The following is an 11900-nucleotide window of genomic DNA, read 5'->3' on the forward strand; positions in this document are numbered from 1 at the left end:
ATTCTTAAAGACAAGATAATGACGCAGTGTGTTGAATCTTTTTTTATTAATCAATTATTATCATCATGATCATCATATAAAATTGAAGGAAATTAAATATTCTGAATTAAAAAAAAAAAAAAATCATAGTATTCAGGCAAGTCAGGTGTTCCTCCTTAACATTAGCGCACTGTTGCCCCTCCACCCTTCCCTTCCCCTCATTGCACACTATTGCTGAGTGATACTGTCCGATACGGAAAAACCCGGAGTTATACGGAATTCTCCGTCAAAAGGAATTGGATGGAACACAATAACACTATCATAATAAGTTGTAACTTTCAGCAAAGCGTACTTAATTACAGGTTTTGGTACAAAACCAATTGTGCATTTGTGATTTCTGCGTTGCATTCACGTAAAAATTCCCTTTGACAGGAAACACTCCACAGAAAGCCCCCTTTTTTTCTTAAAAATCTAATCTAAACACTCCTTTATTCATCAGGATTCATCAGTCCAGCTAGGTGAAGTCCAGTTCGTCGTTGTTAGCTACGATTTGACGGAAAATCCTTTGACCTGTTACGAAGTGGTGGTTCTGTAAGAACGGTCTCCTTGCTGAGGTAGTGCTTCATGAGAGCGTGGACGTGTTGGACTTAAGAGATCCTCTCGTAAAAGAGCAGGTAAGCTTGGGAAGTCTGCACTCGGGCCTCGGTGACCGACTGCACACTGCTGTCGCTGATGTGGAACCAGGAGCCTTTAGGGGGCACCTCGTCACCTGCGAAACAAGATTCGGGTACGGTTTGTGCTCAAGAACTGCTTGAACATTTTATTAAAAGGGCCATAACAAGCATGGTAATTATCACACGTCTTCCTTAATTCCTACACACGTTACGTTACACCCCGTTTTTTTGGGAAGGCTCACCTGATGCTCCGTTTAGCGAACCGATTCTAGCGGGTGTGTGGGGTCGGGCTTTAACGAACGCTGTGTAATGACCCGAGCGCATGGTGCCGCTGTGTTCCACAATACCGTACAGAGAGTAGAGGAGCTGCGTCTGTCCTTCCTCCACCCCCTAAACACACACACGTTAGAAAGTCAGAGACCGCTTGTAAGAACGTAACGACTCGAGACATAACCAGAGAGAGAAATATGAAACATATACACACAAACGCACACACCTTGCACTTGGCAGAGCAGAACGGGCCGAGATCCAGCACCTGAGGAAACTGTACGTGCCTGTTGACTTTACACACACTGTAGCCCACCTACACACACACACACAGTTTACATCGTGAGATAATGATGCACCATTTCTACAAACCCTGGCTGTATGGATTAGTGATTTATGTCTGTGTAAATCTGTCTTATTTTGTGTGTATGTGCGTGTGTGTGTGTGTGTGTGTTACCTGCTGGAACCTCTTCAGGTGCAGAGTGAGTACAGGAGGAGGGGACGAGATCAGCATCTGCTTCAATGCCTCGGTGTACACCTTCTTTTTACCGCCTGTGAAAACATGCAGAGAGAGAAACAGTGACACAGAGAGACTTAAGTAAAATCAGTCTCGATTTGGATTCGCTGTCTGTCTCTCTGTGTGTGTGTGTGTGTGTGTGTGTGTGTGTGTGTACCGTGTGCGGCTCTCTGGCTGCACGTTAAACACAGCAGGCTGTTGGTGTGCGTCAGCTGCTCCACCTGTGTGAACTGAAGGAGGCTCGACTCCACGGAGCTCTCCGAGGCGCTCAGTGCCGCCCTGCTGGACAGAGTTGAGAACGCGGCCTTCGGGTCTGCGTTCACCACCACCACGAACTCTGGCTCTGCCCCCAACTCCTCCGGCTCTGACTCCGCTCCTGATCCCACCTCTTTGCTCCGCTGGTCCTCGGAGATCGACAGCGCTCTCACGCTCTTACTTAGCTCCGCCTCGTCGTTCTCGTCTTCCTCGTCCGCTTCCTGTTTCTCCGTCCCCTCTTCTGATAGGGTGATGAATCTATTCGAGGCGGAGTTCTGCGCTTCGCTCCCTTCTTCATCTCCTTCGGGCGTCTCCCGATTCTGATCCTGTTCCGCCGGCTCCAACTGGCTCACGGGCTCGTTGGCTCCACCTTCAGCTTCCGGCTGCTCGTCCGTGCTCGGAGGCGGGGCCTCCAGAGAAGCGTCTTCGCTCTGATTGGTCAGCAAATCCAACGTGAGCTTTGTGCCTTGCTTTTGCTGACGCCGCTGGGTCTGCAAATACCAGAATGTTAATGTGCGGAAATCGGAGGGCGTGCCTTAACATATCGAGGAAATGACAAGGGGGCTTGTTAGGTTAAAAGAGGCGTGTCTTACAGCGCAGTAGGCATCTTAGTACCTTAGCCTGTTTCTTCGCCTGCTTCTTGGCTTTCTTTTGCTGGTACTTGCTTCCCGTGCCCATCGGCATATCTTCAATCCCATTAGTCAGTGGAGCCTCGACGCTCCGCCCACTTTCCATGCTTTCGCTCTTCTTCTGCTGATCGCCGCCACCTTTCTTTTTCCTGTAAGCCTAAAAAGGACAAACTTTAGACTTGGGATGAAGCCGTTAGCTACTACGACAAAAGTTTTCAATAAAGCAGCTAAGCGCTAGGTAAAATACGACGAACATAACAGTTAGTGGTTTCAGTTCTTTACCTCATCAGCCACAGGTAGAGAGAGGTCGAGAAACACTTCGGTAACCACGGAAACCGTCTTACACTCCGTACACATCACAGTGCTGGTCAACTCTCCGCCAAACACGCGTTCCACAAAACTCTTCGTCCCGCCATTGCTGTCGTACTCTATCCAAAAAAAAAAACACCTCACAACAACTCGCTAGAGATACATACAAAGGTTCCGCTTTATAGCATTTTTAGCTTTAGCATACACAGCGTCATAACGTAGCTCACCTTTGACTAATTTCTTTTGCTCCGGCTCGGAGGTTTTCCCCGAACTTTTCAGCACGTTCAAGATTCCGGCAGTTACTCTCTGCGGATAACACGATAGCGAAGTGTAGTAAGTGTATTAGCGTTGCTAGCAAAGCTGTAATTGAGAACCGCTAATAAATAAATGCTAGGTGTTCATGAAAAAAAAATAATAATAAAAAAAAATAAAATACACACACACACACACACACACACACATATATATGTTATATATATGTATATATACACACACACACAGTTTTAACGAATTGCTCTAGCTAGTTTCTCATGGTTTGCTTGATCGCGTCAAAGAGGCTACTGTATGCTAACTTGCTGTTTATGAGAATTCGATCTCGATCAGGAATATCACTTAAAGCTAATCAGTACACGTACGATGCTCTCCTCGGCTCTCATTCCGTCCAGCAGGTAACGCAGGAGCTCCTGACTGTCCTGCTGCTGGAAGCCTTTGAATCTTGCTGCCCTGCACACACACACACAGAAAATCAAGCTAGTTTCACAAACTAGACTTATCTAACTGCGCTGAAACAGGTGCTAGTTTCTCCGAGCCATACTTTTTACACACTTGTGTGAAGAGCTCACGCGGTGTCACCACGCCTTTTTTGGTCTCCTGGATTTCATTGAGCAGCTGGCACATGGCCAGGGTGAGAGAGCCGGGTCTCGGCAACCGCACCTGCAAAGGATCCTGAGGTAAAAAAAAACAACAACAAAAAAAAGTATTAGACTTGGCACACTAATGTTTTTCCTGTTCAGCTAATTCAGCTATTAGCAAGACGTTCGTGACAACTGTTAGCGCGTTGCTTACAAAGAGTAAACAGACAGAGAGTAGAAATGAATTATTTTGGCGAGATTTCAATAAAGCTCAAAAATTTATTTATTTGTCATGTTATGGTATTGTTTCTCCTCAGAAATTCAGTTAGTGGTTAATTCTAGTCATATGGAATCTTTCCTGATAATTTATCAACATATCTGAGGGAAAACGGCGACGTTTCCTGACAGTTTTGTCGGGTTTGCGCTGTCGTTGTACCTTTACGTGGTCTGTATAAAAGATTCGGAAGGCCGTCGTTCCTATTTTCGCAGGGTCCTATGTTTCCTGGATTTATATGGCACAGAATGTAACAACATAAATCTGAGGAACATCAAGACACTAACATTCGGGAGCTATGAGTTTATTAGCCTTTGCCCTGTGTCTAATGTTTCGCAGTTGCGTAGCAACAATTATCTCAATGGTTTCCTGCGTGGAAAAAAAATTAAATCAAACTTGACTTCTGTAATTTTATACATTCCCTAATTTTTTTCACAGCCTTGTTTTTCCAATCCTACGTTTCAAGGACGCTACATGCGTTTCAAGGACGCTACATTTCTAGGGTATGAAAATTCTCAATGCCCTTTGTAGATTTTCCAGAGCCTTGCTTTTAAAAGCCCAAAGTTTCAAGGGCTTCATGTTCCCAGGTCCCAATTCTGACATTTGAGAATACTATTGCTAAGCAACCGGGAAACATGGGCAGGGAGAAAAAGCTAACTGAACTAGCATCTGGCAAAATCTTTTATACATACAATGTACATGTACTGTGACTCCGGAAACCAGACAAACCTGTCAGGAACGTCGACATTTAACTCGGATATGTCGATAAACTTCTACGAAAAGACTCACTGTGACTAAAAATCACACCGTAATTACACTTAGCATCAACTGCTACGTGCATTTCTGAGGCGGTAAACGACACCACAGCACCAAAGTAGAACCTTCATGTAAACATGGTGGATATTTAACCCTGCTTGGATGGAGCAGTAAATACATAAAATACCTTTCTGAAATTTGGTGAATATTAGCAAACTGAAAGCGTACAGTTCTGTTTATAACAAAAACGTGGGACGTACTAGTTCGGAGGATGGTGATGGTGTGATCAACACACTCTTTTCTTCGTCCCTGAAGTCACTGAGGAGTTGACGCAGCAGCCAAGTCTGCGATAGATTCTGAAACACACAAAACAACTGTTCTGAAACAACATATTCTTACAAAATAATAAAACGATATGAAATATAGTGTTAAAAAACTGCAGACCTGCAGCACAGCGTTGAAGAAGCACGTGTTGCCGAGGTTGCTGAGGCCTCGCACGGGCACGCCGCTGGATTGCGTTTCCTGGCCATTTCGCTTCACACACTTCTTGTTTTCTTTCGGCTCCTCTTTCTTTTCCGGCTCTTTTACAACCTCGTGTTCCTGCACGGTGTCAGCTGAAGTGTTCTTCTCTTCCTTCGCTTCTTATTTGAGAGAAGTGTGCTTAGAAAAAAACTTGCTGGAATCTTAGCTAGCGAAACATTCATGCTGATATGTATGCTTGCGCTAAATCAGGATGTTTTATAGGCATGTGATTTACTAAGAAATATAGCTGCAAGCTGCGAGTTGTGGGGTCCAAGCACTGGCGTCTACTTGTGAAGGGTGCTTGGACCCCGCAACTCGCGGATATATTTCTATATATTCAAGCTATATATCCAAGCTGTGAGTTGTGGGGTCCAAGCACTCTTCACAAGTAGAGGTCAGTGCTTGGACCCTGCAGCTCGCAACTTGGATACATAGCTTGAATATATAGAAATATATCCACAAGTTGAGGGGTCCAAGCACTGGCCTCTACTTGCCAAAGGAGCTTGGACCCTGCAACTCGCGGCTATATTTCTATATATTCAAGCTATATATCCAAGCTGCAGGGTCCAAGCACCTTTTGCAAGTAGAGACCAGTTCTTCCCAAGTTGCACACAACACTAACGAAACCACAGATGATCATAATACCTCAACGCTAACCCCTGTAAAATGCCTGCTGATAGCTGATTGGCTGATGGCAGCCGTGTTGCATCGGAGCTTGAAGGCACGAACGTTACAAGGGTCAACCCTATGCTCCCAAAGCCCATAATACCTATTCCGGGTTACCAAGTAGCTATGGTCAGTAAGTAAGGCACTTACTCCTAGTGGCAGTTTTGTGTCGGGATTCGGCCAGCATTTGTTTCTTGATGTTGGAGACAAGCTGAGCCAGTTGTCCCGTGCTGGAGTAGTAGATAGTGTCATCACAGATGTAACACCTTAACAATAAAAACAAACAAACAAACAAAAAAATTCACAGATTTGGTTTTCGCTTTCGTACATAAAATTCGGGCAATTTTCCAGAAGTTTCTAGCTGAAAAGATGTGAATGATGTCAAAAGCTAATTCTGGATCATTTGAAGAAGAAAAAAAAGAAAAGAAACTAGCTCGTTTGGCTATCAGTAAGCTAATTGTCGATTTGTAATTTGCACCATTTAATTGCTTAAAAGCGTTATGACGGGTGCAGTTAAAAATTTAAATGCAAACCAATTCTTGTTTTGTCCACTTAAAAAAAAACATTTTCCAAACGTTTAATAAACATTTGCACATTTTAAACACTGAAATTTATCTATACCTATTCATTAAAAAAACAGTTCTAAATTCATGCCAGCTACCTCACTTTGAAATCGTTCCGGCTAGTAACTCGCTGGAGAAAGACGACTAATCATGAACTACTAGCTAACTAACAAATAATAATTGTTTTTAAAAATATGAATAAAATACTTAGAATAATGTATATAAAGATTTTTAAAAAAGATAATAGAAGTATAAAAATATATCTCGCTAGTGTTAGCGATTAGCTAAATAACGTTAAACGCCTTGCTAGCTAGCGAACAGGTCTTAAGATTCGACTCCCTACACCTTAAGAGTAGAAACCTTAAAAATAACGACGATTTCTTGTGGAAATTCGGACGGTCCGTCGAGCACACCCTTTCAAGTGTGAAATATTTTCCGCTCACTTTCTAACAACAAACTTAATGCTAAGTATGCTAACTGCTAGTTACGCAGCCGTTTATGCTAGCAAGTGTTTAGCTAGATTTAACTGCTCAATCTTAAGAAATAATATTGTGTATTGAATATTGTAGTATGAAAGATTGTGTGTGTGTGCGACTTCACTGTTCTCACCACACATTCCAGTTGTCCAGGCTGAGCACCAGGCAGTGCGGATCCGAGCGCGGCGTCTCGTAGTGTTTAATGGCGTGTTTGTTCTCTGAGAACCTCCCACAACCCTGGACACGTAAAAAATGACTAGTATAATAAGAATAAATGAATTTAACACTCCCTAGTCATTACGTGAGGGAGAAAGTTTGCTCGCCGGGGCCTAATCCGAAACGTTTTAGGATCTAGTGCACTACAACGTAATAGTAACGAGTGCCTTATGCATCAAAGAATGATGGCTCCTTGCACTTTATAGGGCTAATAATGGATCGAGCACGCTATGTAGAGAACTAGATATGGAATACGGAGTGATGCTGGATCCTGCACACTACAATACAATAGGGTGTGTGCGTCCTCACTCACTCTGTGTCCACATTTGAGACACATCCATATCCCCGCTGTGTCTTGCTTGTCTTCATCTTCGTTCTCGGTCTCTTTCTCCTGCTCGCACGTCTCGCAAGCGTCCCAGCTCTTGTCCAGGCTCGTCTTCCTCAGCCAGCTCGGGTCCGTTCCTTTACGGATGTGCGTACACGTCACACCTGAACGCCAACACACACGTACGGGTCACATGACCAAGATTCAGGAAGTACGAGTATATTGTGTACGTGTGCGGCCGGTGTCACTCACCTGCCAGGTCGACAGAGCTGTCCTCTTTAGGACTCCTGCCTCTGTCTTTGGCTCGCTTCTTCCCCATCGATAGACGTCCGTAACGTTACGACGTGACACACACTTCCTGTGCAAACGTGCGACGCACAGCACACACACCCATATACAAAAATAATAATAAGTAGGTAAAAGTGGTGATGACACCATTGTAGTCATTTAGTACCCTGCTCCCTTCTCCTTCTGCACAAATATGATGTAATTTATTATTCATTCAAATTGATGCATGCTTAATTAATCCTTTGCTTGAATAAATAAATACAAAAACTCTATAAATTTTTTTTAATTATGTAATTATATGAATTTTTATTTATGAAAGTGTGTATATATATATGTATATAATACTAATAAAAATAAAAAAGCGAAAATGACCTTTAGTTCAATATTTCTTCATTTAACAAAATAAATAAATAAAATGTTTTTAAAATCCCAAATATGCATATATTAATATAATATAATTATAATATAATTAATTTTATCCGTATTTAAGTTTCATTTTAGATTTCTTCTTCATCATTTTTTTTTTAAGCCAATGCTAACGTCATGCTTACCTCGCGAGCTAACAGCAGTGAAGTTTACACCGTTTGCAGTCTTTGCTGTTTCTTTTCATAGGATCTATATTCTCAAAGTGCTGCACATGATCCTGTAACAGATAGAAATCCGTGGAACAAAACCGTTTTATTAACGAAATTCGTTTTAAATCACAGGTATTGCGACAGCCACTAAACTACACGCTTTCTTCGGTTCAAGCCCAAATGCATCATCATTCCCTACCTAGGCGCAATCCGTAGCATATAAACTGACCACTTGTACGCCCCATGTAGTGCTCTGTATCTGTCATACAAATGTATTTGGTACGCAACCGAATTACCTATTGCATCCGGTAAACATAAAATTAGCGTTTTTGTGTGATTTTATTTATTTTTATTTTGCAGTTGTATCCACGTACATTTAAAATGTTTTCATTCATAATTACACAATTTTATAATTGCGGACTATCTATATTTAATTATATTTTTAACGTGGCTTTTTTGTGACCGTTGCTAACAATAACTCGCTTCACACTAGATCACTGGCTATAATGATATTTTTTCTAAAAATAATCCTAAAAATAAACATAGCTTTAAATTTAAAAAACGTGTTTTATATAACTACGAAATATATATTTTTTCTATTAACTTATATTTCTTTGACACGTAACGTTACTTTTTTTTTGACCGGAAGTAGTGACAGTTGCTATAGCTGAAACACCTAGCGCCGACTAATAAAAAAAAACTCCGCATCCTATAGCTCAAAATTCTGAAAATATTATTTGTGATATTATGAACCGCTCCAAATTATGAACCGCAGACTATACTTGGTGTTATTTAAACGTTTAATTGACGTAAGAGCTCAATAATTTGTCGGTAATCTAGTGTTAGTTTGATATTTAAAGTACGTTTTGTGACCGGAAGTAGTGACCGTAGTTGTAGTTAGCGTAATAGATGACTGACTGCGCATGCGCAAGACAATATTTTCGTACAAGCGTGATTATATACAGAACACCCGTTTAGGTTTGTGTTGTTTGGACATATTAAACGATTTAAAGATGCTGGTGTTGTGTTTATGAGAGTTATATGACACAACATGGTGGTGGTGTTTGATTCTTCTGTCTGTCCCACATTTAGCAGTGAGAGATCAGATTATATCTCTGCAGTATCTGCAGTATAGACTGCAGTTGAGTGTCAGGATAAATGGATCAGACTGAGCACGCAGAGGCTCAGCTGGCTGAAGTTGAGCTGCTGTTGAGTATGTTCCCCAGCCAGGAGGAGCTGGAGGTGGAGCAGATTGCGTATGCAGAGCTCAGGGCTTATGTGGAGGGAGCAGCGGACTGTCCACCAAACACCAGACCTGAACTTTGTGTCAAGATCCGGACACACACTGGGGTGAATGAAACACACTTTAGTATATGAATAAATCAAGGATTAAAAGAAAACTCCACCCTGAAACATTATTACATATACCTAGATTGAGATATTTGTCATGTGTTCGGTGATCATTAAAGCACCGCTGCATCGCATCACTGCACCACTCACTATGGGCAGGTAAAATGGGTCATGTCGTGGGTCATGCACAGAACCGTTAACCAATGCAGATTAAACCTAAAAAAATAATTTCGTGTGCCAGTGATAAGGATTAATATACAAGTTATTCAGGGTGGATTTTTCCTTTAAGGGCTGGGCGATATATATCGAAAATAATATCTATATTGTGATAACTGATTACGCAATACACTTTTCTGATATGTTGTTGGTATGGTTATTGTATTGTTTGCATTTTTCATAGCGTGTGTGCTGCATATAAAGCTGGCAGGTGTATTGAGTCTGTCGTTTATTTGTCTCTTACGATAACGTTGATCTCGCATGCAGGTGGACGTTTCGCTCTCGTGCACGTACCCGTCCGACTATCCAGCAGTGCCGCCTGAGATCGTAGTCAGGTACAAAACTGTCCATATCCTTTCATTTGTGATTGATGTATCAAAAAAAAAGTTATATATATATATATATATATATATATATGTTTGTTACACCACAGCAATGTTGGAATCTGGATTCTGGTTGGTCAGGAAGGTGCGAATCACAGGTTGATATTGTAGAAATTTACGTTTTGGTTTCTATAGTAACAGCTCGTACAGAGGGACTTCATGTGAACGGATAGCTGCTGATATGTCGTTAACGTAATCAAGTGCAATGTGTCGCAGATGCGGCGCGTTGAGCCGGGCGCAGCACGCCCGCATCGTCTCCGATCTGCGCTCGTACCTGCGCGAGAGCTGCACAGGCGACGTGTGCGTGCTGTCCGCCGTCGACTGGGTCAGAGATCACACGCACAAATACCTCGAGGAGGAGGACGACAGCACGAAGGGGGCGGCAGAAACGCAGTGCACCGAGACCTTCACCAGACTGTGGATCTACAGCCATCACATCTACAACAAGAGCAAGAGGAAGAACATCCTGGAGTGGGCCAAAGAGCTGCAGCTGAGCGGCTTCAGCATGCCAGGGAAGCCCGGGGTCGTCTGTGTGGAGGGTCTCCAGGCCGCCTGTGAGGAATTCTGGGCAAGGTTTGTGTGTTAGACGTCATTTAATCACCCAGACTCATGTCTGTGGTTTCCCCACACGCTGTTGGCTAGTGAGTGGTGCAGTGGGATGTAGCCCTCACTCCATCTCCATGTGAAGAGAGTGATGCAGCAGCGCTTTAAAGTTCCGAAGTCTGTCCAGCAGTCATTTCGGCTGGTTATCGATCGATTCACTGTTTGACCTCGTTTGTTACGAGTACCCCGTATGTACGATTCTGCACAGGGTGAAGGTCCTGACCTGGAAGCGCATCATGATCCGTCACAGAGAGGACATCCCACTGGGTCCAGCCGGTCAGAGCGCGGAGTCGCTGCGCCGGTTCGACGGCTTCGAGGAGACCGCGTTCGATCCTCACGGGAACAGAGGGAACCACATGGACCTCGGGCAGCTCTTCCAGTTCCTCAGCGAGCGAGGCTGCGGCCAAATCTTCCAGCTCTACTTCGGAGTCGAAGGGAGATGAGCGAGGACTCTCCATAACACGCAGGTTTTACAAGAGTATGTGTGTGATGAATGATGAAGCGCTTCGGTTTTTAAGCACGACGCCATTTCCATGTCATACAGAATAAACGGTTATATATATGTCTGTCTATCATTTTTTATTTTTTTTTTTAAAGGAAAGGTCCGGACCGGAGCCCGACACGCTCTTCAACTGTTACAGCCTCATTAGAATTGACAGAGACGTGTTGGCCATATTGTTTAAATGGTAAATGGCGCACTTATATAGCGCTTTTATCCAAAGCGCTTTACACTGGTTCTCATTCATCCATTCACACATACACACACACACACACACACATTCACACACCAATGGTAGCAGAGCTGCCTTGCAAAGCGCTAACTTGCCATCGGGAGCAACTCGGGGTTCAGTGTCTTGCCCAAGAACACTTCGGCATGTGGAGTCACGTGGGCCGGGAATCAAACCGCCAACCCTACGATTAGTGGACAACTCGCTCTACCACCTGATCCACAGCTGGCCAAATTTCCACGTTTATTTGATCATTATCGCAATTCAAACTTTCCCGAGTAGGCTGATATCAATTACATAAAAGTTTCGCTAGACGTCCTAGGACTAGTTCACAAAAAAAAAAAAAAAAGAGTAGGTTTCGCATATTATACAAAGCATCACACGCTTCAATGGGCGGAGCTATGTGGTCTAAAAGGTCTTTTTTTTTTTTTCGATTTTGAACAACAGCCTAAAATAATTTTCACTCTGCACATCATTT

General features: G+C 43.1%; 2 protein-coding genes across 6 annotated transcripts; one reads left to right on the top strand and one right to left on the bottom strand.

Annotated features, from left to right (window-relative positions):
• Positions 1–27: 27 nt before the first annotated feature.
• usp16 (ubiquitin specific peptidase 16) lies at positions 28–8335 on the bottom strand. Of its 3 annotated transcripts, none has more exons than XM_017490863.3 (17): positions 8119–8335; positions 7532–7633; positions 7268–7443; positions 6872–6975; positions 5850–5965; positions 4956–5152; positions 4772–4867; positions 3445–3575; positions 3266–3353; positions 2858–2936; positions 2604–2749; positions 2308–2478; positions 1595–2183; positions 1378–1472; positions 1150–1236; positions 896–1043; positions 28–748 (listed from the first exon to the last, which is right to left on the bottom strand). In XM_017490863.3, the coding sequence occupies exons 2-17, from the start codon at positions 7596–7598 to the stop codon at positions 627–629; spliced, it is 2412 nt and encodes an 803-aa protein (XP_017346352.1). In that variant the 5' UTR covers positions 7599–7633; positions 8119–8335; the 3' UTR covers positions 28–626. The 3 variants fall into 3 exon arrangements, with proteins under 3 accessions (XP_017346352.1, XP_017346353.1, XP_017346351.1); XM_017490864.3 differs by having other exon boundaries at positions 4956–5149; positions 7532–7637; XM_017490862.3 differs by having other exon boundaries at positions 7532–7637.
• A 468-nt stretch (positions 8336–8803) lies between these two features.
• On the top strand, positions 8804–11256 carry rwdd2b (RWD domain containing 2B). 3 transcript variants are annotated; one of them, XM_017490866.3, is made up of 5 exons: positions 8804–9120; positions 9235–9492; positions 9976–10043; positions 10293–10664; positions 10903–11256. In XM_017490866.3, the coding sequence occupies exons 2-5, from the start codon at positions 9301–9303 to the stop codon at positions 11135–11137; spliced, it is 867 nt and encodes a 288-aa protein (XP_017346355.1). In that variant the 5' UTR covers positions 8804–9120; positions 9235–9300; the 3' UTR covers positions 11138–11256. The 3 variants fall into 3 exon arrangements, with proteins under 3 accessions (XP_017346355.1, XP_017346354.1, XP_017346356.1); XM_017490865.3 differs by having other exon boundaries at positions 8804–9492; XM_017490867.3 differs by having other exon boundaries at positions 8807–9492; positions 10308–10664.
• Positions 11257–11900: the final 644 nt, after the last annotated feature.

Source organism: Ictalurus punctatus, chromosome 17 (assembly GCF_001660625.3).
Source record: "Ictalurus punctatus breed USDA103 chromosome 17, Coco_2.0, whole genome shotgun sequence".
NCBI classification, from domain to species: Eukaryota; Metazoa; Chordata; class Actinopteri; order Siluriformes; family Ictaluridae; genus Ictalurus; species Ictalurus punctatus.